Source organism: Cornus florida, unplaced genomic scaffold (assembly GCF_030987335.1).
Source record: "Cornus florida cultivar Cherokee Brave unplaced genomic scaffold, ASM3098733v1 CherokeeBrave_3.0.0_Hap2_Chr06, whole genome shotgun sequence".
NCBI lineage: Eukaryota > Viridiplantae > Streptophyta > Magnoliopsida > Cornales > Cornaceae > Cornus > Cornus florida.
In genome coordinates, this window is record NW_026775576.1 from 50,536,476 (window position 1) to 50,564,365 (window position 27,890).

At 35.8% G+C, this 27,890-nt stretch overlaps 2 protein-coding genes across 3 annotated transcripts; one reads left to right on the forward strand and one right to left on the reverse strand.

The window, feature by feature from the left end:
* The first annotated feature begins 670 nt into the window (after positions 1-670).
* On the forward strand, positions 671-1,153 carry LOC132314083 (uncharacterized). Its single transcript, XM_059812994.1, has one exon. It carries the CDS (start codon positions 671-673, stop codon positions 1,151-1,153), a length of 483 nt encoding a protein of 160 aa, XP_059668977.1.
* A 691-nt stretch (positions 1,154-1,844) lies between these two features.
* On the reverse strand, positions 1,845-21,746 carry LOC132311494 (uncharacterized). Of its 2 annotated transcripts, none has more exons than XM_059809404.1 (8): positions 21,440-21,746; positions 12,589-12,696; positions 11,829-12,443; positions 10,755-10,834; positions 3,421-3,888; positions 3,250-3,330; positions 3,028-3,122; positions 1,845-2,209 (listed from the first exon to the last, which is right to left on the reverse strand). In XM_059809404.1, exons 1-8 carry the CDS (start codon positions 21,444-21,446, stop codon positions 2,140-2,142), a joined length of 1,524 nt encoding a protein of 507 aa, XP_059665387.1. In that variant the 5' UTR covers positions 21,447-21,746; the 3' UTR covers positions 1,845-2,139. The 2 variants fall into 2 exon arrangements, with proteins under 2 accessions (XP_059665387.1, XP_059665386.1); XM_059809403.1 differs by having other exon boundaries at positions 11,829-12,485; positions 21,440-21,745.
* Positions 21,747-27,890: the final 6,144 nt, after the last annotated feature.

The window sequence follows — 27,890 nt, forward strand, 5'->3', positions numbered from 1 at the left end:
GCCACGTCTTATTTGAAAAATCTACTTGTTTTTAAATCTTATGTCGGGAAAAAAACCGACAAGTCCTTCACTTCAGCTCAATAGCATTTGACGTAAACAATGAACAATGTTTTTGTATATTGACATTATCACAAATATATTTTAAGGTAGATTGTTATTAACATAGTATCAAAACAGGTAACATCCTTAATTTAAACTTTACCGATTATAACTAAAATAAAATCAAATATATTCTTTAGGAAAAGATAACCATTTTTTTTTAAATGCACGTAAAAAAATAAAAAAATAAATTTAAAAAAGTGAGAATTAATTAAAAAAATCAAACTATTCATGAATAGTTTGGGCTTTGTCCAATAAGAGATAAGTTTATGTTCATTTGTTAAATCTATGACCCAAACATAAGCAACTAAACCAATTCCATTAAGGAAACAAGAAACCACGGACAGACTCGTAAATATAATCAGTTTTAATTTATGATAAAAAAATTTGCTATAAAACCCATTCAGTCACCGACCTTCGGACCATAAAAAATTTGCTATAAAAACCATTCAGTCACAGACCTTCGTTTTCTGCTCAACTTTTCTCTCTCTCTCTCTCTCTCTAATCTCTCTAGACATATATATCATTAATCCGGTGGCGTTCTCTGGAAGAAATCCATCTCTCTCTCGAAATGGACGAAGTTGGTATCGCAAGAGCGACGGCCGTGGTTCTCGACGGACTGGAACACTCCGGCGACAACGAAAGCCCGGGCAACGGACATGTTCTCGATCGTCGTTGGCAGAACTCGGGGCCGAAACTAAGCAACGAGCAACTCCAACTGGTAAGCTTGGAGCGCAAGAAATTTGAGTTGGCCGTGTCCAGAGCCAAGGCGACGGCTCGAGACTTCAATGAAGTGTTGACAGAGATCGAGGATAAAGTTGCAGTTGAACTAGGGAAGATTTTGGCAGACACGGTTGATCCGGTGATCAAGAGCCTGACGCAGGTGGTGGTGGAGGAAGAAGGACATGTTTGCGGGGTGTGTCAAGATGAGATGGAGGTCGGGGAAGAAGCTAGTGCCATGGGGTGCATGCACCAGTTCCATGGACCCTGTATTTACAAGTGGCTTAATGAGGCCTATGCTTGTCCACTCTGCAGATATAGAATCTTACTGTAGTAATACATGTGTATAAACCACAATCTGAATTTTCTTAAACATGTGTACAAGCTTCCATTTTTTATGATTGATTAAAGCATATATGGTAATTTTTCTTCCTCAGGATGGTTTTGATTCATATTACATGACAGATATGGAAACTATCTTCTAACATAGCTCACATAAACACGGACACAGTTTCCTTAAGTTATTTAATCTCTATCTTCTACCATATCTACCAGGATTTTGACAGATATGGAAACTATATATATATATATATATAAATCATTAGTTCCTGAATTTCCTTAATTGTAGTATGTTACTCTAGATTAATTCCTGTTGATTCCGGAAGGACAAAAGGCAAAAGTTGTTAAAGCTCACCCTTTCAACAATTGAGCCACTTCCAGGACACATGCACTTTCTTCACATCTCACGTGCAGACAAGAACCCTAAAGAAACATTAAAATCTAAATACATGCTCCACAAAAAGAAGTTCAGAGGAAGCATATGTTAGGTCACAATAATAAAAATAAACACACAAAACGTAGCATATATGGCATGCATGCTTCAAGGACTTCAATATATGATAATAGCTACACAAAGCATCACAAGGTATTAGTAAATCCCCATTTACAGGGAAATGTGTTGGGGGTGTATGATCGATCGGCTTTGGTATGAATGCATCTACAAGCAAAGCTCCATGAAGAAGAGATTTTCAGTCAAAAGTTCAAAACCCTATTCAGTTTCTTTCCACAATGATGTCCCAAAGGAAAATTGATATGTACATCACTATATAAACAAGGACCTAAAGGAGCTAATTAGCAAATTGGTCGCGACATTAATGCACAGATACATCCTGTTTACAATGTTTGTACCACTACTTCCTGCATTCTAACATGTTTTAAACTATACAACTTCATATCAGGTCACCATTCTCTCCCTCGGGTAGGTATGATCTTGAGAACCACCTTCTCTAAAACTTTTTCCATTCCACTGCCAGCAGTTTCTTAATCCATGGAAGAACTTGTTTCCACAGTTTCATCCTCGCTGAAACTAGATGGCATCTCTGCACCGGATCTAGCGAATATACCATGCATTAGCATCAAGAAATTGATATAAAGAAAAATAATAATGCCAGGAAGGTTATCAGAAATTAATTTACTTTTGCAGAAAAAATAACTAATACTATGTTGAAAACCAATTTATATCAATCCTCTATATTGACAAAAATCAGTTTGTTCTTTTGTTTATGCTTCTTTCAAGAAAATTAAATATGGGATTACTATCCATGTTTCATTCATTTCATACTTCAAGCCAACATCACGATCAAAATTTTTAGTTCGCATCTAACCCCTATGAAACTATGTTCAAACAGCAAATTTTGCATTCTTGTCCATCTATTTTAAGAATTCTTTTATTTATAAACACATTTTAAGTACGGAGTAATTTTTTTTTTCACTCATTTTGAAGGATCTTACAATCGACTTATCATATGACCACGTAATTGATCCAAGTAGGATCCCGACCCTTACAACATTGATACACATACACACATATGGGAAAGGTATAATGATCTTCTGAGAAAATGTCCCCACCATGATATTGCTAAATGGCAATGAATCAAACCAAAAATAAGATAAAAAGTAAAAGATGGCATTTTTGACTTGTTGGTGTATTGTGGTTTCATATATGAACTCATATTAGGGTTTATACAATGAATCTATTATCATAACAACGCCCCACCAAAAAAAACAAAAACAGAAACAGACTAAATTTTGTGAAAAGGCATAAAGGAAGCATGCTGATCACATAAAAGCCAACCAAAGGAAGTACTAAACTTTATAGTCATCAAGGAAACACAAAAGTTAAAATCAAGTGGATATAATTTTACTAACCTTTTGATCTGAGTTGTCCAAGGCAGCATTTCTACCATTGATGCTTTCCTCCGATACTGTTGCCGATGAAATTCATTCCTGCCTCTCTTTGCGACCTTCAAATATTTAAAAAAAAGTATACAGAATCATGATAAAAATAAAATAAAAAAGCTCTCCATATAATACACATATATAACATAATGAACCACAAGAGTTCGCCACAAAGAACAAACACAAACTCACTTCATTTGCTGGATGAATATTTGGTTTAACAGGATCAAAATACTCATTTATTGCTCCCCCCTCTCCATAGAATTTTTCCTCCTGTAAATCAGTTTTAAAATACATAATTTCAAAAGGAGAACTTCGGAATTTTAGAAAAGATGATCATACAGGTATAAGTTTAAAATATACCTTAGCCATCTTTCTAGACATCCCTCTTTCCTCCATAGCAATAGGTTCACCGCGCTTTAGCGTCAACTGTGAAGGTTTAGATTCATAGTATTCCTTCTGAGCAACCTTGTGGCTTACATCACCATAGTTATGCAACCAAGGTTCTGTTTGTTCACTTGTGATTTTTCCACCATATTGATGCAGATGATGACTAGACACAGAATCCATTCTCATCCCTTCGTTACTGTGCTTAGCCCCCATCCCATAAGTTCTGCTGTCAAAAATTGAGGTTTCTCCAGCAGAATCTTCATTCATTTCTACTGATGAATTCCGGCCAGGAAAGGGATTGCTATGATTGGGCAAAGACAACTTTTTCTTAAATTGGAGGGGGTAATTTTCATGATAATCAGACCCATGCATATTTTTAAGACTTGTCCCATCCAATTCCGAGTCGTGAGAGCCCATCTTGGAATTGTATACTTCATATCTCTGCGAGGACATGACAAAGGAAGACGAATACAATTGCTGAAATATTAAATGTCGCAAACATAGAGAAAAAGAAGTGCAAGTGTGAGTGTACGTGTGAATTTTATAAGCTAACATTGTTCTAGCCTCCCTTGAAGTTTTGGTTATATATGTATGTGTATATTCTTTTCCTAAGCCAGACTTTATTAACCAAACAAAAACAACAAACTTACAAGTAACATGAGAGGCATAGATTTTATTAACTTTAGCTATATTTTACTCACTGCTGGCTAAGTTTCAAGGAATGCTAATAACCTATCCCAAGGTTTGAAAAGGGGAAAGCAGTGAACTAACCGATTGAGCTCTATCATTGGTCATTTCAGAAAGAAATTGGCTAAATTTAATTTATTTATCTCTTTCCAACGATTGCCCTAATCTCCATCTTACTCAATCCACCCAAGACTGTCATCATATCACGAGAAATACCTCTATTATCCTAATCACGATTTCGAACCCCCCAGAATATATGTAAATATGTTAGGTTGTGATGGACATAATTGGAAGAGGGGTAACTTTCCCTTCTTAGCCCCCTGTTTTCCTTCTTCATACATGGAATATAGATATAGCAGCCTCTACTCTCTAATCTCCAACTTCCCATGGCCCATTAAGCAGAGCTCACTCCTAAATTATTATTTGCCTTGCAAGTCCTCCCAAGACATATTCATCAGCATAACCTTAAAAATTCATCCAATAATATATAGGCAGTAAAAACTTAGCCACTTAAGGTTTGGCCAGCATACCTAAATTAAAATTAAAGAATCTATACCAAAGCCTTTCCTAAAATTCAGACATCTTTCTATTCACTAACGTCAGGCATGCACAAAAACTGAAGAAGAATTTGATTTCCCTGGTTACGTTGGACTCCATTGAGTGCAGTTACAAGGTTGGAGGTGGAGTCTTTCAGGTTTCAAATGATGTTCTTGTGGTGATGAAGGGACTGAAGGAGAATGGTTTATATGCGTTGTAGGGTAGCACAGTCACGGGTTCAGCTGCAGTTGGAGAGAGTACGATGTATGTTGTTAGGCAAAGTGTTCTAGGCTGAAGTTGTTAGCATAGCTTGTTACTTGGTGAACCGGTCTCAATTAACTGCTATCGAATGTAAGACTTCGGAGGTGGTATGGTCTAGTTTTGAGGGGTTTTCTTTGAACCTAGTTTTTAGGTATTCCTTGTTTGGCTATAATGAATAATTGTAAATTTATATTCAGACCAGGCTGAGTTAGCCATTTTATTCATGCTAGAATATTTGGGTGTCCTGCCTATACTTATGTCAATTAAGGGAAGCTTGAACTGAGGGCTAAACAATGCATATTTGGTCAAGGGATAATAGATTGTGGTGACCAAATGCTTCGGGAAAGAAGTCACTTGTTAGCAGGGATGAACCTTTCACGAGTCTGCGCTGCTTACTCCACAGCTATGTTACATGAATTGGAATGTATTCATACGTTGGACATCTCAAATCTCCACATAGAAGGACAAATGGACACTGCTAAATATTCATTTTATTTAATTATTTTATTTTATTTTCTTCAGTAAAGTAATGTTTTTAAGGAAAATAATGTTCAATATAGGTATTCAACTCATTTTAAAGTAATACTGTAATAAAATTGAATGATTGGATATACTTTTTAGGTACATGTCCAACCAAAAGTGTCGGACACATATGCCATACCCATGCCCGAGCAATATGTGTCCGACACGGGTACTTCACTACTTTTGAAGAGTCCATGTAACATAGCTCCGCAGAAGGAGGTAGTAGATTCAGCAAAAGCTTAGGGTGTCTGTGAGTAGGTGGAGCATGTAGAGGTTCAGTTAGAGGATGTTACTAATCATTCGAATGATGAGCAGGTGCAGTTTAGGGATGAGAAGATGCACAGTTGCAGTAGTACAATGTGGCTAGAGAAAGGCCGAAAAGGGAGGCTAGGCCACCTCAGAAGTATAGGTTTTCACATGTTGATTTGATTGCTTTTGCACTTAGTGTGACAGAGAGTATTGATGAGCAAGTACCGCATACTTATCATAAGGCCATCACAAGTGAAGAATCAACACAGTGGTATGTTGCCATGAGTAAGGAGATTGAAACTCTTCATAAGAACCAAACTTGGGAGCTAACTGAGAAACCAAAGGGCCAGAAGATTGGGGGTTGTACTGGGTCTTCAAGAAGAAGAAAGGAACTAAGATGTGAGGTTGAAGGCCACCAAGCATGCCGAAGGGCTATACAAAGAGGGAAAGGGTGGACTTCAATGATTTTTTTTCTCCTGCGGTCAAGAAGAAGAAAGGACTGCGTTCTTGCATGATGATAGCTTGTAGGAACATGTCAGAAATCAACATATTAAAGGCTCATCCTAGTGATGAATTTGAGATGAAGGATCTTGGTGCCGTGAAGTAGATTTTGGATATGGAAAATCACAGGAATAGAGGAACAGGAAGATTGTATTTGTTATAGAGGAAATACATCGAGAAGGTTCTAGAATGCTCCAGTAATGCAAGCATCAAAACCTGTGAGTACTCCATTGGTATCCCACTTTAGACTTTCGATAGGATTGTCACCACTGGCTGGTGAGGAGGTGAAGCACATGTCTCGTATTCCTTATGCCAGTGTAGTTGGTAGCATCATGTGTATACTGTGGTGTACACTAAGCCAGACATTTCACATGCAGATAGTGTAGTGAAGAAATACATTGATAGACCTAGGAAGGTCCATTGACAAGCTGTGAAATGGATATTGTGGTACTTGCTTGGTACTGCAAATGTTGGCTTAGTCTATGACACAGGGACACATGTTATGTTGATTCGGAATATGCTAGGGATCTTGATAGGAGGAGGTCATCTTCACTATGTGGCAGTGTGATCAGTTGGAAGGCGATTTTGCAATCCACAGTTGCATTGTCCACAATTGAGGCTGAGTACATGGCAGCCACAAAGGCAGTGACGGAAGCTAAATGGCTTAAAGGCTTTGTTAGTGATTTGGGCTTGCAACAAGATGATTTTACTATGTTTTTCAATAGCATACATCGGACCAAAAATCAGATATTCTGTGAGAGGTCCAAAAACATTGATGTTAGGTTGTAATTCCTCAGAGATGTGATTGCACGGGGTGCAATTGTAGTGAGGAATATTGGAACAGCAGAGAATCTGAGAAATATGATGACTAAGGTCACTCCTACTGTCAAATTTAGACATTGTCTCGACTTGATTAGTGTTTGCAGTTGCTGAGGCCATTAGGGGCATGTGGAGGAGGTGAAAGAGTAGGTGGGAGTGTGGAGCTTGGCGGAATTCGAGCCAAGGTGGAGATTTGTAATATTGTGGCCTGAATTTTGTTTTGGCCTTGCGACCAAGTTTCGACCTAAAAAATGAGCATTATGTAGGCCCAAGCTTGTTTTTTACCCGTTTTTCACTTGTGGGTCTTGAACCCTATTTAAAACTCTCTTGTAGCCCGATACATATGCGATAACAAGAGAACACTGAGACTTGCATAAAAGAGATGAGAGGTAGGGTTTGGGGGGCTGAAACTTGTAATCTCCTGTTTTTCGAATAGTGAAATCTTTTGTCGGATCTTCACCGTGGATGAACCCAAATTTTGGGCGAACCACATAAATCTGTGTGCGCTGTGATTGTTTTTCTGTCGTGATTCATGATTTGTTCTTTGTTCGTTGTGTTTGTCACAACAGAGGTGGCAGAGATTGAAGCCTTGAAGACATTTTAGGGTGTAGAATCTTTTCCGATCTTTTTTTTTGGGCCTCCCGTTGAAGGCTTTGTCTAGAAGGGCATCGATATGGGATCCTATGGTGGAGCGATTCGAGAGAAGGTTAGCAGGTTAGAAAAGGCAATATCTTTCTAAGGGGGAGCGGCTAACTCTTATCAAGAGCACCCTTGTGAATCTTCTAACTTACTACCTTTCTTCATTTCGGATTCCATTTTTTGTTGTGAAGCATCTCGACAAGTTGCAGTGGAACTTCCTCTGGGGTGGTATGGGGAATGGGTTTAGATACCATCTTGTGAATTTTTTTTTTTTTTTTTTTTGATAAGTAAAAATATATTAGAAAAACGTTCAAAAGGGGAATGCATCCCTAATACAAGTCAAAATCTTGTGAATTGGTGGCAGATTTGTAGGCTTTTTCAGCTCTAAGGCCTAGATGTTAGGAGGTTGGAGTTCTTCAACAAGGCTTTGTTGGGGAATTGGCTTTGGAGATTTGGAGTGGATAGGTGTCATCTTTGGAGGAGTGTTACATCTTCGGTAGGGACGGGTGTTTGGAAATTCATCTAAAAGGAGTGGGATGAATTTTCAAAACATGTTCACTTTAGGGTGAAGAGTGGGAGGTGTGTCAACTTCTGGAAGGATATGTGGTGTAAGGATCGTGGACTAGCTTCCACATTCTGAGTTTTTTTTGGATCGTTGTGGATGGGAGGCTTTGGTTGTCGAGTTCCATTGTCTTGATAGTAGACGACTGTCGTAGGATGTGCAGTTTGGGAGAGCTTTTCAGAATTGGGAGGTGGGAGATGTTTGTGAGTGTTGGCATTGTAATATCCGCAAGGATGTTTGTGTTTGTGCGTGGGGGGGGGGGGGGGGCTTTTGAAATGCAGTATGGCGTACAAAGGCACCTCTCAAGGTGGCCTTTTTTGGGTGGACTGTTGTGTGCATTTGGGGGATTATGATGACAGATAATCTGAGGAACAGAAGTTGGATTATCATCAATTAGTGTTGCATGTGTAAGAGAGGAGAGGAGTCATTTAGCCATCTTCTCTTGCACTGTACTAGGCAATGGTCTTTGCTTCGTTTGTTCTTCAGTGGGCTATGTCTAACAGTTTAACTCCCCAACAAGCATGCTTGAGGCTTAGAGGGGTTGTATAGATTGGAGGCAAGCCTATGTTGTTGGAGGGTGGCGCCCCTTTGTCTTTGGTGGGGCCTGTGGCGGAAGTGCAATTGGCGGAAATTCGATGGGGAGGAGATCAATTTAGTTGCTAAAATTCTCTATTCTTATCTCTCTATTTTTTTTAGTACATGGGTCAAATTGTAAATCTGTGGGGGATGTAGATGATTTTGTAGATTCTTTAGCACTATAGTGGGCTACCTTGGCCCTTTTTGTTCTTTGGGATGTGCTTCCCTTTTTCCCTTTGATGAAATATTATATATATATATAATAAATAATCTATAAATCCTATGAGTTTTTCTTTTATATTCTTAAAGTTCACGTGAGAAAGCTTAAAATTATGTTGCAGGGACATACATAGACTTGAGACCAAAAAATAAAAATAAAAAAAAGATTACTCAAAACTCCCTCTTGAAAGATTTCTAGAAACTTAGTCTTATTTCCTCTTCTTCCAGCAACATTTCTCCTTTGAGCAGGGCATATTTCCTCTTTTTCATTTGGTGGAACTTCACCCACAATTACATATTACAGAAATCGCTACGAAGAATCAAAAACATATACAAATCTTCAAGGAGTAACAGTTTATGATACAAATAAGAATCATAAGATACACATAAATCTCCTTTATGCAAGTGCTACTTAGCTTGTCCGGTTTCGGGTGTCATATATATGGTCCTATGGATTCCATAAAAGCAAGCACCAAAGTCAATCCACTTTACACAGTAATTATTTAAGATGCAAATTCAAAAAAGTAGAAAGTTTATAGGCAGCTAATGGGCTGGATAGAACTTGCCAAAACTTATCCAAAAAAAAAAAAAAAGGTGAATAGAAACCCAAGAAAAAAATTATAAGCCAACTCAAATTAGATCTTAGAATATAAGAAACTCCACAAACAATAGTGACACTAGAAAAATAGACTTCTAGTAGGTGAGGATAAACTTCCACCAAACAAATCCAATCAAGGAAAGGAAATAAAATTCCAATAACGCAAAATTTAAATTACTAAATTATTTTTAAATGAAAAACTATTAACAAGGGTAATTGCTATACACTTGTTTTGCTTTCTTGCTGCTTATGCATCAATTTCCAAGCATGAAGATATAGTAGAACTAGGGCTAGGTTATAAGCCACGTGTAGCTCACTTTATCATAGGCACACACTGCAACAGGATTACAAATAGTGCACTATTCAAAAATATTAGGGGGAAAAAAAAAAAAAAAAAAAAAAACATAATCTGAAGGCCAAATTCAGAAAAAGAAATTAAATATATATATATATATATATATATATATATATATTGTTTATGTGACAGTCAAGGCAAATGTTATAAAGTTTAAACACTGTTTAAACTGTCATTCAAGGTAAATGATATAAAGTTTAAACACACTGTGTTTAAATTCACAATTTAAACATTTCAGTCAAACTAGTCAAATAATGGTAAAAACAGTAAAATAACAAGTTGTTTAGATTATCTGCTGAAAAGATGTTTAATATATTCCAAGTTTCACAGTTCAGAAATTACCTGTCAAAATTAGTCAAATAATGGTAAAAAATAGTAAAATAACAAGTTGTGTAGATTATCTGCTGATAAGATGAGCAATATATTGTTAACAACCATCTACTCCAAAAGCTTAAGCTGTTAGAGAGGGTGTAACTTTAATATTTAAATCCTTCAACATTCCAAACTTTCATAGTTATAAGCAAGACATTGTGGCCTAAAAATAGTGTACCTCTTTCTCTGACTCTCATCTATTTCGTGATACGGCTAAAACATGCATCATTAGCCATGATTTCAAAATGGATAGAACAGCAATGTGTAATTTGGTAATCATCAAAGATATATAAATGGACGAGTATTCCTCAGTGTTCATACACAATTTCACACTTAAAAGATAACTATAAGTAACTAATAAAAGCATCAAAAAGAAAAGGGGAAAAAAACTACTTTAAAAGTCCACTTACCATAGTAGGATTAGGTTGCTTGCAAGTTCTAGGAACATCCAATGAATGGGGCGGAATGGAATCACCAACATAGTAAGGTTCTGCCAAGAAGTTTTTAGAAAAATGGATAAGACTCCACTTAAAATCCAAATCAAATCACACTATTAGAACAAGCACACAAATATATAATATAAGAGCAAGCCAACCCCATAGCAAGAAAAGGAAAGAAACGACTTTAACTATATCAACCAGAGGGAATATGTAATCTTGAATATAATTTCACTTCCTCAATTTAGCATGTGGGCTGTGTAAACTAAGCTCACAACATACCAAAATAGTGGGTGGCATTCACAGAAGCTGAAATGTGTCAGATCAACCAAATTGCAATGTGTTCATCTTCTGAAATCATGCAAAAAGGAAATTGAACAAAATTGCATACCAAAATAAGAACAAGATGTTCCAAATTTTGCGAGTGTTTTTGAGGTAATCAGCACTTGGGTAGGTACTCATACATTCACATGAAAATGGAGCTATAAAGAGAACTAAGTAATTGGGAACAGACTACTTCAGGAAAACAACTAGTTTCCTAGAATTTCTTCACAAAGATAATTTGAGAATAAGATAATGTTGTGACAAATAATGCAAACCAAGAACACAATCAAGAATCAAGCAGAAAAGTGAATACGCCAAACACAAAGAACATAAAGATTTACGTGGTTCAGCTTAAACCCTACACCCACAGTGAAGATCCAGCGAAAGATTTCACTAAGCAAAAATCAGGAAATTATAAGATTCAGCCCCCAAACCCTAGCTCGCTTTCTCTCTCACTCTCTTTCCTGCAGTTTTCAGTATTCTATCATACCCCACTCCAAATCCTTAACGCCCTTACATACGACCCACTAGAGAAAACAGGTGTAAAAAAAGTCAAAACCCGGTCACGTCGAAACAAAAATCAGGCCACAACATAAAAAGATCAATGAAGTGGGTGAATTACATAATTTACAAGCCAAATACATAACTCAAGATATTTATCATTGTAACACAAAAATATAAGTGATTTTAAAGATTGGGCACAATAAATATGTTCCAACTTACCATTGACTGGATCCCTAGTTGAAGACTCAAATGCACCAGGCGGAAGCGGCTGAAATTCAACACCTAGCATTGGACCATCTGCCCTGTAATGCCTCCCCAGTTGCCTCTTAACAGCAGTAATAGCAGAATGCTCAACCTGACCCTTCACCTTTAGATATCCAGATGGCCCCTTCCTCATTTGTACACCCTTTGCATCTAATGGCAAAATATTATTATGCTGTGTTGGGTATCTTGAAGTTGTCATATCAAAATGAACCTCATTTTGGTTGAAAATTTTATTCTGTAAAGGAGAGCTACTTCCTGAAGATGTATCATCTGTGCCACTATGGTTGCCAGTATAGTGACTCCCATGCTCATATGTGACATCTACAGCTGAAAAATCTTGGCCACTAAACCTTCTACTTTCAACCTCCCTTGGATCAAAATGCCTGTAATCCCCTTGTTTGGTGCTGCCACATGAATCCTGCCTAAGTCCACTGCCACGATCTTGTATAACTCCACTTGATCGATCTTGTCTTCCATTTGCATATGCTTCATCAATCAGTAATTTCCTATCCTTCAACCTTCTGTGGCAAAACCACCCGGAAATTTGCTTTTCTGTCAGTTGTAATGACTCTGCAAGTTCCAATTTCATTGATTCTGTTGGATATTTGTGTTCTGGAAAAGAGTAAGAAGCATTTCTAATAATCATTTCTGTTAAGAACACAATTGATTTAGTAGCATACTGCATGATGAAATATGACAAGAAGAAAATCCTTACCATTAAAAAAATTTTCTAAAGCCTCAACCTGAGCTGTTGTCTTGAGCTTTCTTTTCCTGTTCGTCTCTGGAAGAGCTTTATTGTCTTCAGAATGCATTTCACACGAATCTAAAGCATCAACAACAGGAAATAAATAATAATGAGTGTTGGAACTGCTAACTAAAATAGGCAAGAAAATAGTGCGGTTGGGAATATTGTCGCCTCATCAGCCGTTAGGCTTACTAAAAAGAAAGGGAAATAACATTACAAATAAATAAATAATTTAAGTTAGATAGACTGTGCTATACTTATAAAAGGTACCTAAAAGTATTCAAATGTTGGATCGAAGTTTTGTGTAGAAGCGTGAAATGCCACCCAATGAATTTGACTGAACACTTATATCTCAATACATGGGTCAGCTAGAAGAATTCTATTATCAAATTTCTGTCAATATCTACTTACTGAAAAAAATAATGTCAATATCTTTTATTAAATTTGCTCACAACCTTGAATTTAAGGTTTTGTTTTTAATGGAAGACGTACATGCAACAATCACAATTGCCCGTGGGGGACTTGAACCAAGAAGCACCCTCAAAGACCCTTCCATCATTTTACTAGTGGTAATCCAATATGTTGCACAATAGACATTTTCTATCACAGTTTACTTTGGAAACACAGAATAAGAATTCCGTTGAGAACCTATAAAATATGAACTTGTTAAGAAAAACCCCGACACTCCAAACCAAGAAATTAGAAAAAGTGGCAGTGAATGAACAAGGGGGCAGCTGTTTCTGCAAAAGACAAACAAATCATGGAATGGTTGGTAGAACTGAAGCCCTGCAATTCAGTTGGTCAATTATAAAGCATGTCATGAAATGGTTGGAAAGAACTGGGCACCGAATGAAAATATGATTAGTTGTTTTGCAATTCCTTTTGCATAACACCAAGTGTGGGATCAAACCTGTGTCTTCTTTCCTGAGATATCTAATTAAGTGTTGAATTCCCTCAGAGCTATAGACCAAATCTAAGCTCTAACCTTAGGAAGGACCTTTAGCCATCCAAATAAACATGGCTGCAGAGAAGGACAAAGCGTCTATTTAGATAGAAAATGCTTGCATCCAAACACACCAAATGTTTCTTTTAACACTCCCTAACATTTTTAACATAAATCCACTGCATTCTGCGACCTTGACATGAATTGATTGCAATTAAGAGTTCCTTCTATTTAAAGGGTAAGCAAGAACACAGACCTCCACTACGCACCAATGGAGACTTGAAACCTCATTCCCCAAAGAAGAGGATACCACTTAAACTAAAGGCTCAGTGATTGCAACTAAAAGTTAAAAAATAACAAAGTAAATTTTCAGGTCATCCGTCAAATGCACATACCACCAATTTCAGTTCCATCATACGAGCCTGTTTAGAGAATAATCACATCCAGCCAGCATCAATCACTTCCTTAAAAGCTCAGTTTTACTATGGTTTGTGAATAATGAGAATAAATTATCAATATCCAAAAAAAGTTCGTAGTAACTAAGCCTAGGAAATTGTCATAAAAGGAAAACTGCTAAATTAGCTATTAGATGTCATTGCATACTTGAGTAAATTGACCAAACACGATATATGTCCCGTCTATGCAACATTGTGGGCGAAAGATACGAAACAAACCTAACATATCATTATTTTGCCAAAAGTGACTGCTTTGAGACTAACACCTGTCCTCTCACTTGTGAATTCAAGTTTTCCAAATGAACCAAGCAATGACCCCCAAAATTGACTACTTATAATAAATAAAAATTAAAAGAAAAAAAAAAAAAAAAAAAAAAAAAATTAGATGTTCTACTTCCCTTACATATCACATCAACAGATATATGGAAGATTAACTATGGGTATGACTCGAATAGATTGTGTTATTAATGGTCGGCCGTAACCATTCACATATAATTACAAGGAAGAATTAAACTAGATTAATCATTTCAGGAGCAAAGTAATAGAAGAACTTCTAAAAAAGAGTAAACGGTCCACTTATACTCTATCATATTAAAGAAAAGTTTCACTTTCTTTGAGTCTAACATTAAGGGCTTAAAAGCAACCAAAAGCACAAGTCATATTGCTTTTCTTCAGAAAAATACCCATGTACTTCTTTCTAGTTAATGCCACATCACTTAAACTTCCATTTACTCTGCACAGATCCCCCTCACCCCAATTATAAATGGACTTGTCCAAGAAATTCCACATATACACAATTGCATATTGAACTGCATTCCAACACCAAACCAAAGAATAGAGGGAGTAATCAAAAATATAATTAACATCAACAAAATACACCGATTTATGTCCATCAACAGTTAACCCTCTTTAAATGACAATATATGATGTAACGGTTCCCAACAAGTAAGGATATTGAAAAGGCAATTCAGTAATAGGAGAAGAGTTCCCAGCTTAACTCATGCTCCTTCCCATCTCCTATCGCCTTTATCCCAACCAGTAACCAATGTCTCATAGTCATGGATCCAAGGAAACACTATCTTCCATTCACGTGTTCATGAGATATGTAGCATATCCGTTTTGTACAGACCACAATCACCTTATTTTCCGTTTTGTACAGACCACATTCACCTTATTTTCTCATTTTTAATTTAGCCAATCACATTCCTTCAGTTCACAGTTTCCTTAATCCACTAAAATGGTTACACCTCTTTCCAACCAACTGAAATTTATCTGTCCAAATCTTACAGGGTTTACAACCATACCAAAATAAGTACATTTTCAATGATACACAATGAAACACCTATGTATCTTCAATTAAAACAAGTTCAAAAACCATGCATAAATAATTTTCAATACCCACAATTATTTTTGACACTGAAAAAATTTCATATTTAAAGCATCAAAACCCGTTTGTCGATAAACCTCAATCCTCTGAGGAAATGCAAACATTTATTATAATCAGTCAAAACATCAATTTTCCTTGTAACACATGCACATATATCACCAAATTTTAGGCAGAAGGAAATGCAATTCTGAAACACTAAATTCCAACAGACATCACCCTTACTATATTGCCCAAACAATTGTCCAACAAATCAACCGAAAAAGCAACAAATCAGATAAGAGAATCTCTTAGTTACCATTGTGAAAATAGAAAATCTCGTAGTTCCCCTTAGACAACTCCAAAGAGTTAAATGACAACTCCAAAAAATCTCTTAGTTCCCCTTAGAAAATCTCTTGTAGTGTATATTATAACTTTAACAAGACAATTTTGTTAATGGCAGCAGTAAAGTAGGAAAAGGAGGGGGAGATCAGAGTTATAATTAACATCAACAAGCCATAATTATCAACAATTTAAAGAACCAGATAATGTCCATTAACAAGGACAAAAGATGATGTGAGAGTTCCCTCACCAAAGAAGGATTTTGAAAGGAAATTTTGTTATTAGAAGAAGAGTTCCCTGTTCAACTCATGCTCCTTCCATCTCCTATGTGGTACTCTCAATCAATGCACAGTCATGTTTTTTCTTGAGAACGCGAACCTGACAGCTATCACTTACACAATCTACTGATGCATAGAAAGTTCCATCCTCCCATGGAGCAACACCTTAGGAGAAGCTCACACTGATCTAAGAAAATAGTAGACAATGGCCCCATGGTAGAGCATGAAGAATAGAGGATGATCATAGCCTTCATATGCTTTCTAGACAGAAAATATGTTGAACTTGTTAAAAGCTAATTAACTTTTTGTGAACAAAATAACGAAAGACTATCTCACCAGTTCGTGACTACATAGTTGTAGAAACTTTCAAATTTTATCTAATTAATTCACCTTTTTAATTAGGAAGAAACCATTTTTCCTGCTGCTCGTAATATTCCAAGTATAAGAAATGACTTCAGAATACCTTCTTCACCATTTTTCTTTATTTAACCAGTACCTCCATCTCATAATCGGATCCAAATAAAAACTGTCTTCCATTCATGTTCTCATGGGATATGCAGCAGATCTATTTTGTACTGACCAGATTGACCTAATTCTTTCATTTTTCATTTAGCAGATCTATGCGTTCATGATAGATAGAGCAGATCTACATTGTTTACAGCAATATAAAAAATATATTGAAAGAGAACTGCAAGAACAAGAAGGGATTTCGGAGCAAACTCTAGTTGCCATAAATTTATCTCAAAACTGTAAGAAAATAACGGTCTACAAAACCTTTCTAGACAAGAATATAGAGGGTTTTCCTACTAGATTAGACTTAACCCTACCCATCTAATAATAAAACTCAGTCCCAGGGAAAGAAAGAAAGAGAAAAAAAAAACTTTAATACAATGGTAATACCATGTTTATTTTGCTGACATGGTATCACCAACTAATTAAATCTTGACATGTGGTGTGACTCATTTAAATTCATGCATACATGAAATTTGAATCAAATGTCATGTAACCAACTACTTTTATTGAGTGGGTTCCAGGTGCTTCTATGACAAGATTTAATTGGCTGGTGTTACCATGTCTGCAAATGACATGGTATCGCCATTGTATTGAAGAATTTCTCCAATCCTGGAAACATTTGTCAATATTAGAAAAAATAAACGTAAATTAAAAACAAGTTGTTGAAATTGGTTAATGTTGAATCTAATAATTTCCTTATCCAATTCGTTAGGTATTTCATTCACTCCTTCCCTTTTTTGGGTGTTCCCAATAACGCAGTAAATCATCCTCTTAATCTACGGTTGCATTAAAACACCAAAAGAGGAATAAAACAAAAGAAGGCAGCTTGAATGTTTTACCAGATTGCATTAAGATCCAGCATCTCACACCTACCTCAACAAACTCATGCCTTTTAAATGTTTTACCAGATTGATCCACCGAACCTTGGACTCCCTGGTATTTCAAACTTCTTTATTGCACTCTACATTTATGGAAAATCAAAGAAAACACCAAGTTGCTCTCCAAGAACAAACAAAAATGAGAAAACTCAAACCCTCTTCCCCTACAAACAGAAAATAGAAACTTTAAGAGAGAGAAAGACTAAGGAGGCAAAGAAATGGCCTGTTACAGGAACAATCTAAAAAGCACCACCCCTGGGCAACGAGTCTGCACTATTATGAGAGGATTTAGAATCATACCTAGTTTCAGCCTCTAAAAAGGAGAGCAGATCCAAGATCTCTCTCATGAAGTGATTGTATAAAGAGTATCGCAGTCAAAATGTTCCAAAAGGTTCAAAGATATAAAACAGACCTAGAGGGATTCAAAGTATGAGATTGTGTTTTAGTCCAACCCAACACTACCTTTGCCACCCTTTGTCAAACAATAATGATGTTCCAAAGCAAAAGCTTCCCAAAAACCTTGTCAAAGCTCTATGAAATTGGCATCAATCGCAAATCAACAGACAGACACAGTTAGAGAGATGAAAGAAGCTTCTGCACCTGTCCCTGCATATAGTTCTGATTCCTAAATGGCAACATTACCTAAGAAAACGGGCACGGGGAACCCCCCTTTTGCAATAGGAAGCATTTTCTTTCAAACTTGGTGTTTTCAGAAACCCAATGCCTCACAATCATGGAAAAGGGTTTTGGGTTTGAACTCTGGAGAAACAAAAAAACCTACATAGAAGCAAGGAAACAAACTTTATCTCAAATATCCTCATGGGTAGGCTTTGTGACTTCAAAGAGTTCCTTTCAACCCCAAATAATACAAAAAATTGCCGTAATAGAATGCCACAACATTTTGCTGCTGCCGCACCACCAAAAGTTCAGACGAGATCTCAAGCAACAAATATACATAATGTAAATAGAATCAGGTCACTGAATAAAAATACTATTATTGTTACGCTATTTCTTTTGGATAAGACACAAAGTGTGGGACCAATGCTTTGACTTCTTTCCTGAAATATCGCATTTGAGTGTTGACTTCCCTAGTAGCTATAGACAAACTGAAAGCTTAACTTTAGGTATGGCCTTGGCCAGCCAAATAACCTTAGCGCAAGAAGGACAAGAGCCAATTAGACAGTAACAATTGGCATCGAGACATACAAAAGGTGTTGTTTTCTACACTTGCCTAAACTTTAGAATAGAAGTCAACTGAAGATTTATAGCAACTAAGCCAAGGAAATTGTTAGAGATTAAACACTATAAAATAGCGATGTCATTGCATATTAAGTAAAATTGACCATATATAAGAAGAAGAAAAAGATAAAAGATAAATTAAAAGCTTTTATTTCCCTCTGATATCAAATAAAGAGATACATGGAAGGTCAACCGTGGGGTATCATTCAAATAGATTGCATCATTTGTAGTTGACAGTAACCATTCATATATACTAGCAATTCTAGGGGGAAAAAAATTAAAAAAATATATTCGCATTAAAGAATATTTCAGAAGCTAGGTAATATAAAAACTTCTAAGATTTGTCATATTGTATATAAGGATTATCATTTCTTGTTGACTTTACTTTATGATTCAGCGGATACACATGAATATCTTTCTATTTTGCGCCACTATAGTTGCTAAACACTACAAGATCTTCTGGAGCTTAAGCAGCAAGGCCAACATGAGGCACAAGCTTGATCAAATTAAGCCACACTTGTGATATAATGCATATTATATATAATTTCCGTAAAAAAAATTATATGAAACAAACTAATCAACATCAAAATGAAGGAATTTTTCAGTACATCAATTCAGTTTGTTACCTAAACCAATATGTGTTTGTGTGTGGGTGTGTGTATACATACTTTTAATTTGCAAATGATTTAAGTTACAATAATGTAAAATTGAAACATTTCAAAATATACAGCACGATAATAGAACATAAATAAATATTTTTGGATATTTTGACATATCAACAAAAGAGGGATTGGAAACTAATTTGTATAATCCCTTCAATATGCATATGCATTAACTAAATCATACACTCATTATAAACATGCAACAATAAAAGGTTGTAATCGCGTAAATTTTAAACTTACATTATATTACCATAAATAGAATCGAGCTTTAAATTTAATTAATGCAAGTGGTCAACCACGAGTTCAAGTACGCCAAATATTAGATAATATTAGACAATATGATTTTGTGAAAATTTTTGGTTCTAGTTCTTTGTTTTGTTGGGTTTGGGGGAAGAATTGTAAACCTTTAGGAGATTTTATGGATTTTGTGGATATGTAAAGGGTTTAGGAGCCCTATTTGGCCTTTGTGTAGTTGTTTTGGGATGCCCTCCCAATGAAACTTTACTTATCGGGAAAATAATAATAATAGACAATATGATTCATCGAATATGATTGATACGATATCAAGGACGTCAACTAATGGCACCATTACGAAGTGATATAATTGAATGGCCAATAATAAAGTTGCGATTTTAGCTTGGAGCCTACTAAAAAATGCGATCCTGAGGGCTTTTATGGGACCGAATGAAGGGGCATAGCTTGTAGTAGGCTGAGAAGCTTTTGCAAGCCTTAGCGAGACTGGGGACTTTTTTGGATCCCAGGCGCATCTTTAACAATTTAGGATAAATCATAAATCCCAACTTAATTTTCCACTTTCTCATGCATTGTGTCCTTCCCTTCTCCATTACAGATGGACTTGTCCAAAATTCTACAAAAATACAATTACATAGTTATTTTTATTATAACACCAAACCTCAAAAAAAGTGGAACTCTAAATTCCCTCTATCGCTTCCTAGATTCCTAGAATAAAAAGGATTAGTAACGTACATTTCTCTTTAACAAGATGGTTTTGGGAATAGTAGCGGTAAAGTTATCAAAAGGAGGGCAAGCAAATCAAAAGTATGCTTAACATTAACAAAATGAAAACCAAGTTTAGAGATTCATGGAATACATATTGAAAAGAATGGGGTTTGATGAGAAGTTGGTTCGGTTAATCATGGCTTGATTAAACCTCTTTGAATGACAATACATGTAAAAGTTCCCTTACAAGTAAGAACTTTATAAGGAAAATGTGGTACTATAGGAAGCTAAATGTTATGCCTCTTTCCATAACATTTATTCTAATTAATTCACATTTTCATTACAAAGAATCAATTTTTCTTGCTTCTCATAAGATTCCTAGCATGATAAATGATTTCAAGATATTATTCAACTGTTTAGCCAATACCAATATCTCATACTCTCATAGATCCATAGAAACACCATCTTCCTTCCACGTTTTCAAGGGATAGGTAGCCTTTTTTATAATTTTCCATTTAGCCAATCAAATTCCTAGCTTCGGTTTACGGATTACTCTATGAACTAACATAATATTTTGACTCTTTCCAACGACACTGAAATGATCAAAATTTTGAAGTGACTGATAGACAGCCATAGCAACATATAAAACATTTACATTGGTACATCTTTGATGGAACATCTACATTTATTCAATTGATATAAATCCAAAAACCATGCACTAATCATTTTCGATACCGACAAATAATTTTGATGCCGAAAATTCTTTCTAGTTAAAGTACCAAAGAACCCAATTACGGATAAAACTCAACCCTCCAAGGAAATAGAAAGCATTTACAGAAATCAGTCCAAACATCAATTTTCCTTACTTTATCATCAAATTGTAGGGTGAAAGAAATGCAATTCCAATAAATAATAATAATAACACTAAATTCCAACAGAGACATCACTCTCACCAAATGTTCAACGAATTGACCCAAAAACCAAAAACAAAACCCTTGAATCAGAAACACACACCAATTTCATGGGATTTTATATCACCGCATGGAAACACAATCATCCCTTGATAACAAACAATGATCTGAAATTGTACAGATAAAATCATAAAATATTGAAATGAACAATGCAAAAAAACTAGAGTGGCTTTGACAATGATCTAAGATTATAGGAGAACAACAACAGCAGCAATACCTTCCATGGTTCTACAATTTCTATGGTTTCTCCCCCTTTCAGTTTCTCTATTGACCCAACAAGCCAAACCCACTAGGCGGAGAATGCAAGAACGTAACGCCTGTTGAGAGAGAGAGAGACAGAGACAGAGAATCTCTCTGAATGCATGAGTTTAATGTTGTATATATCCACAAAATTGCCAAGCCATTTAAGGAGGTAGAGAGAGAGAATCTCTTGGAAGGTGAAATGGCAAGAAACTTGTATTTTAGTTTCTGCCAATTTGCTTTCTTCATCCGCTTTCCCCTTCTGAAATTTTACTTTTACCAATTGGTTTTGCAAATTCTGAATTTTCAGTTTTGCCTCTTCTGGCTTCTGTTAATGGGGCGGGTTTGACCCGGAATCTATAATTTCCTAGTATCCATTGCATGGATTAAAGATTTGTTACTCCATTGGGTTTGTACTTTTTATTTATTTATTTTCTCTTTATCAAAAGAGGAACAAAATGGTACAAAGATAGAATCTCCTTGGACCACTCTCACGGGATTTTTTTAACTTTTTAACTAATTGTTGTTGCTGGTGAAATAGAAGGATGGCATGTGTCCGGTGATGAATTATGAATATTGTAAAATACCCAACATTACTATCTTCAAAGAAATAAAAAACTTAAGTGAAATGTGTTTGGTAATGAATTATGAATGTTGCAAGAGATCCAACCCACTGTCATCGAAAAATTAAAACCGTGAGTAAGAAGAAAAGTAAACCATGCTATTACCAATTAGGCAAAAGAACTGAAACAAAAGAAAATAACCCAGTCTACATAAATGCAAGGGAGCCCAAAGGAAACTCTACATAGAGAAACCCGACCAAAATTAAAAGAGTTGCTCGCTATACTAACAGACAAATAAATAAATATTTAAACTTAGAGCACCGAGAGGGTATCAACAACTTCCATCCTAACAAAAATCAAAAACAAATCAAATAAACCCAAGTTAAAAAGGGTTCAAAGAGTCTTTGGAAGACGATTGTGGGTATAAGGTTAAAAGTCTGCCTCTTTTAAAAAAAATTCTTCCTGAGTTTTGGTTTTTATTCCTTTTCGACTTTAGGTATTGTTTCAATGAAGAATCTCATCAATAACATCTTACAACCCCATACTCTTCTTCAAATCTTATAGTTTTATTTATCCATTCCCTCCCCCATCTTATAGTTGTCATTATCTACACCACCCCCCCCCCCCCCCCTTCTCTTTATATTCAAATTAGTACCTTTCCTACTTTGTCTTCTCTTTAACCTAGTTATCAGATAATTTCTTGTAAATCTTCCCAATATGAAATGGGTAAAGAATCAAGCTACAAATCTCAATCTATATGAAAGCACTGATTTTTAGTATTTCTTTCGATTTCATATATAGCTTAAAATTCTTTCTCTATAAGAGTGTTAATGCTTGACTAATATGTGAGATATAAATTTTGTAATTGATAAATTTTGGTCTCAAAACGTGTCCGATCGAGTTGTAAGTTTTTATTTTACTTTGAGTCTTTATCAACCCAAACCCGAGGTCCGAAATGATAACCATGTCCTTACCCGAACCTGAGGACACAAAAGGGCAAACTGGTTCTTTCAAGGTAAGATAGAGAAGTGGGTTGACTCTAAATGAGTCAAAGGAAGTTTATCCAAGTCATCATGTCCTTATTAACTTATTTCGTAAGGTTCTAGGCTTTAAAACAATGCTTTCACACAAATGGCCCTTCATGGTTTGTAAGGCTCTCGGAGTAATCCTCACTAAGACAATTATAACTTTCTATATTGTTATAATTTATGGATTAGGTCAGTGCCATTGGAAAGCTAACTCAAAAACCTTGAAATTGGACTCAAATCTAACCCAATTTGGAGTTAAAATGAAGGAGATATGGTCATTTGAAGTCGGGACATGAAAGCTGGTGAACTAGGATGCGTCGGTCGGCTGAAGGCATGTGTCATCTGGCCGAAAATGGAGGGTCAGCCACTGAAATAACGTTCTAGGCCTCCCAACATTCTACCCAAGCCCAAAATACATTGTCGGCCGGCTAGCTTATATCACCAGCCGGCCGACAAGCCCTAAGAGGTGAAAAATAGGCCATTTTTTGGTACCTAAGGCCTTGGACACCCCATAGCTTGTTTGTGAGCCTAAATGCAAAGTAAACCTGTGCCAAAAACATCAATTTGGATGAAAAGCAACCCCAATTTTAGGTCATTGCAGTCATATAATCATCATAATAGGCTTGATACACTAATTGAAGTCAAAATAGATCTGATTACATCATAAAATGACACTAAGTTTTACATGGGATTTGAAATCCTAATGAGACCATAAAACATACATAATGGTCTCAATACCATTTTTAACCACAAAATGAACGTATACGGCCTTAAATACAAGTCTAGAGCAAAACTATACATGTTTCATTACAATTCCCAAACATCAAATATTACATGATTCAAAAAATGGACTAAACGTCTAGTCGACAAAATAAGTCATCAATGTCATCACATTTGAGGTTGTGGGTCATCCATAACTTCTTTCTCGTTTCTTAAAAAATGTTAAGTAGAGGGATGAGCACAACGACTCAGTAAAGATTGCCTAAGTGGCATCTTATAATACCCTTAGTTTTCAAAAGGATATAATTGAAATTTTAATTTTATTTCTTGTGCATTTTTGGTTGTTTACGTGGCTATGTGTTTATATGGTTTCATGTTTATATTTAATTGACTTAATTGTTTAATTGTAAGTATGTGTTTAAGTGTTTTGTTTACATTAAGTGTTGAATGAAATTATTTGTTATTTGATTTTGATGTGTACCTATTTTATTTTATTTTTATTTTATATTTTTAAAAGGGATGGATTTGGATAGTAGTAATGAACTACCCACTTGGGTCACATGGACTGCTTGGATAAGATAAGTAACGGGTACAGATATATTACCCATGGATGTTGATACATATATATATATATATGAGTATATATGTATATTTATGAATTTTGGACTTATTAGTATATTAAATAATTATATTAATAAGTATGGTTAGTATATATATATATATATATATATTTATGTACCGACTTTAAATATATGTATTATGTTTTGTTTTTATTTTTCTTTTATTCTTTTTTCTTCTCTTAGTATTAGACGTAGGTTATAAATAGGATTAGGGTTTGTTTTAAGCTTATATATACATATTAGGTTGTCTGTCAAGGGTTAGAAGAAACCCTATGCTCGCCACTTTTTAGATACAGAAAGGTTTGAGAGAAACTAAGAAAGGAAATTAGGGTTTTGGCCAAGGGTTGAAAGGCCGGACCAAGGAGAAAGGAAGAGGGTCTGCTTATGGATTAGAACCAGAGCAGTAGGAGGCTTGACGACAATCAGAGGTCGCTGGAAAGTCTAGGTAGAGGATGGTTAAAGGTTTCAAACTGAAACCTTAAGAGGCAAGTTCTATTCTAACTCCTTCCCTTAGACCTGTGTTCTGTGCATGTTATATAGTCTCCAGGAATTAAATTGAACTTTAAAATGGATGTTTTATGCATGTTAGTTCAGACTGTAAATTATATTATGTATTACTTAATTGAAATTGTTTTATTGCATAAATTGTTACCGATTATATTTTAAATTCTTGTTAGTCATACGTACTGGAATTCTATGAGTTTCTGGAACCTTTGGGACTTAGATTGAACCCTAGGAATCTTAATAAAATCAATACATAGGGTTCTGAACATCGCTGGAAGCGAAGAAGATGAGCAGGATCAGTTTACGACTCTCAAGGGAGAGACAGCCGGCTCCCTGAAAGAGGAAGCCAGCTCCCTCATGGAGGGAGCCGGCTCCTAAGAGAGCAGAGTTGGCTCTCAAAGTGTGGGAGCTTGCTCTCGCGTTGGAACTTGCAGAAATTGAATTTTTAGGTTCTATTTGGCCGTTTGGAGTATTTCTAAGTTGTTTAAGATGCCGTGAATGGTTTAAGTAACTGTAATGGACATATAAAAATACTTGGAAGCATGATTTATAACAATATGCTAAAGAATGGAACAACATGAATTTCAACAGTAAACTTGCATGTTGAGTATGGAATAAAGGATTTATTGCTTACTATTATTTTAGCAATTTTTACATGTATGGTTAAACAATATTAATCATGTTTAAGCACTGTAATAAGCATAATTGACTATCTGAAAATGTAGTATGCTTATATGAAATTAATTGATGTTTTATCTGTTATAGACTTCATCAGTGGTTGGATTTGTGGATTATTATGAAATTTACTTTTGAGAATTTCAGTATAATATGCTTAGTAATATTTCTGATTATCATTATATCGTTCCCTTGATTTTAATTGTTGAACTGCTTCACCTGTTCTATCAATTATATGAATTTTGTGGATTATATGCACCGGTATGGGACGGTGGCATATTAGGTACGGATTAGATCAAAACGCTAACTCCTACCTATTCTGGATTTTAATTATTGAACTGTTTTACCTGTTATATCAATTATATGAATTTTGTGGATTATATGCACCGGTATGGGACGGTGGCATATTAGGTACGGATTAGATCAAAATGCTAACTCCTACCTATTCTGGATTAAGGAAATGGATTTAATTATAACATTTAAATCCTAATTAAATGTCGTGTCTTGGCGACGAACAGTTGAGCAGCACTTCATTAGTTTTGGATGGAATTTATATATATATTTATGGTACCTCGATATGAGCTTGAGTCTCAGGATCGATGGTTAGGGAGCGTATATGCATTGGGATGCATAACTGGTTATGATAGTTTGAGGTGTACTCTGCTAGGTCTAGGTACTCATGCCCACTTCAGGTGCGTTTTGCATGTTGCCTACTAATCAGGTTAAGACCGGCCTGTAGTCTAGTGAGAGTCCTTTAGTGTGGATATATATATAGTTATGGACTATTTAGCTATTGTTGAGTTATTTAGGATATATCTGCGTATCAGGTCTCTGCTTGGACTGTAGTAAAGTAGAACTTGTTTCTGGGCCTGACCCACCTTCATTTTTCAGGTATTCGTTAGGAGTAAGGATTGTTTGTGCTGAACAGGGATCATCTACATCATTCTTCTGGATTATCTACATTGGAGTTCCCGTATCTAATTGTACATTGTTGATCGTTTGATTAGTTTGGTTTTCTAGGGGTCCACATAGTATGGATTCCCGAGTTGTATAAGTTGGAGGATTATTTGTATCAGCAGAATTTATTAATGAAAATTGGATCTGAGGTCTTTGCAATGGATTATCGTTTTAGTTTCTTTCAGTCTTTTATTTATTCCTGTTATCTATTTTGTACTTTGTGTTCGATTATTGCCATTTGTTTTTGATATCCTCGGGTATTCGGGAGTGGGCTTGGCCAACCCGCATCTGGAAATCCGGGGGTATCACACATTTCCTCAAGTAAAGTAAATAATCACATGCTTTACATACAAAGAATGGGAAATAGACAAAGCTATCTTGCAAGGGATTCACATGCATCACTTCCATCTTTAAGTAACCATCATCACCGTTCACATGCAATGTAATGCATGAAATGCTCAATGCAATGACACACCCCATCCACACCCTCACATATCTACACACCCACCCCGAAAACGTACGAACTAGCCATACTTTGGTACCTCCGTTGTCCCTAGGGTTGCTAGTCGTCTTTGGCAAAGGGTGACTCACAACTACTACTTGAGGCCCGAGTTCGCTATTTACTCATGGGTACCTTCCATGTCCCTATTAACTAGTTAGTACCACCGACAAAGGGGTAGCTCCCCAACTACCGGGTTTGAGAAAAACTTTTTCCCAACTCATCAAATCCTCATTTTCAACTTTTCAAAATCAACACACGTCTCTCAACCCACCCAACTCATATACCTATGAACACCATTATGCCATATATATGGAAATACTTCAAATATAATCATTTCACTACTCATCATGCTTCCATTATAAAATAAACAATTATATGACACAACAAGCTTAATTAATAAAAAAAAGCATGCTCCAAGCATTATAACAACATCTAGTATGAGAATAGTCAATATCATCACAACAACATAGAAGGTAAGCGTATAATCCATCACATAGCAAATTGATAGCATGTCATTTTACAATTTATACACAAGATGGGCATATAGTCACATAGAACACATCAATTTGACACAATTTAAACATGCACCAAACCCTAGAACTTAATTATGCAATTGACATCAAATTGACATGTATAAGAAGGGGAAAAACATGGAATTAACTACCAAGGTGAAGGACTATGCAAGTTAGACAACTCTATCTCTATGGATGCAAAAAGCCCCAAATTTTAAAAATCTCTCTGTCACCCAAACGAAAATCCAGTCTAATCAACTTGAAGCTCTCGTCGAGCCCTACAACTTTGCCTTCTGTGTCAAAGATCAATTCCAAAAGGAAATTGATGAAATCTAAGCTAAAAATGT

Bases quoted from the DNA above. Each gene is read 5' to 3' on its own strand.
- LOC132314083 (XM_059812994.1), top strand. From the start codon at position 671: ATGGACGAAGTTGGTATCGCAAGAGCGACGGCCGTGGTTCTCGACGGA.
- LOC132311494 (XM_059809403.1), bottom strand. The intron at 12,486-12,588 runs GTAAGGATTTTC...ACTCTTTTCCAG, and splicing joins TTTAGAAAATTTTTTTAATG to AACACAAATATCCAACAGAA. The intron at 2,210-3,027 runs GTTAGTAAAATT...TATATTCGCTAG, and splicing joins TGGACAACTCAGATCAAAAG to ATCCGGTGCAGAGATGCCAT.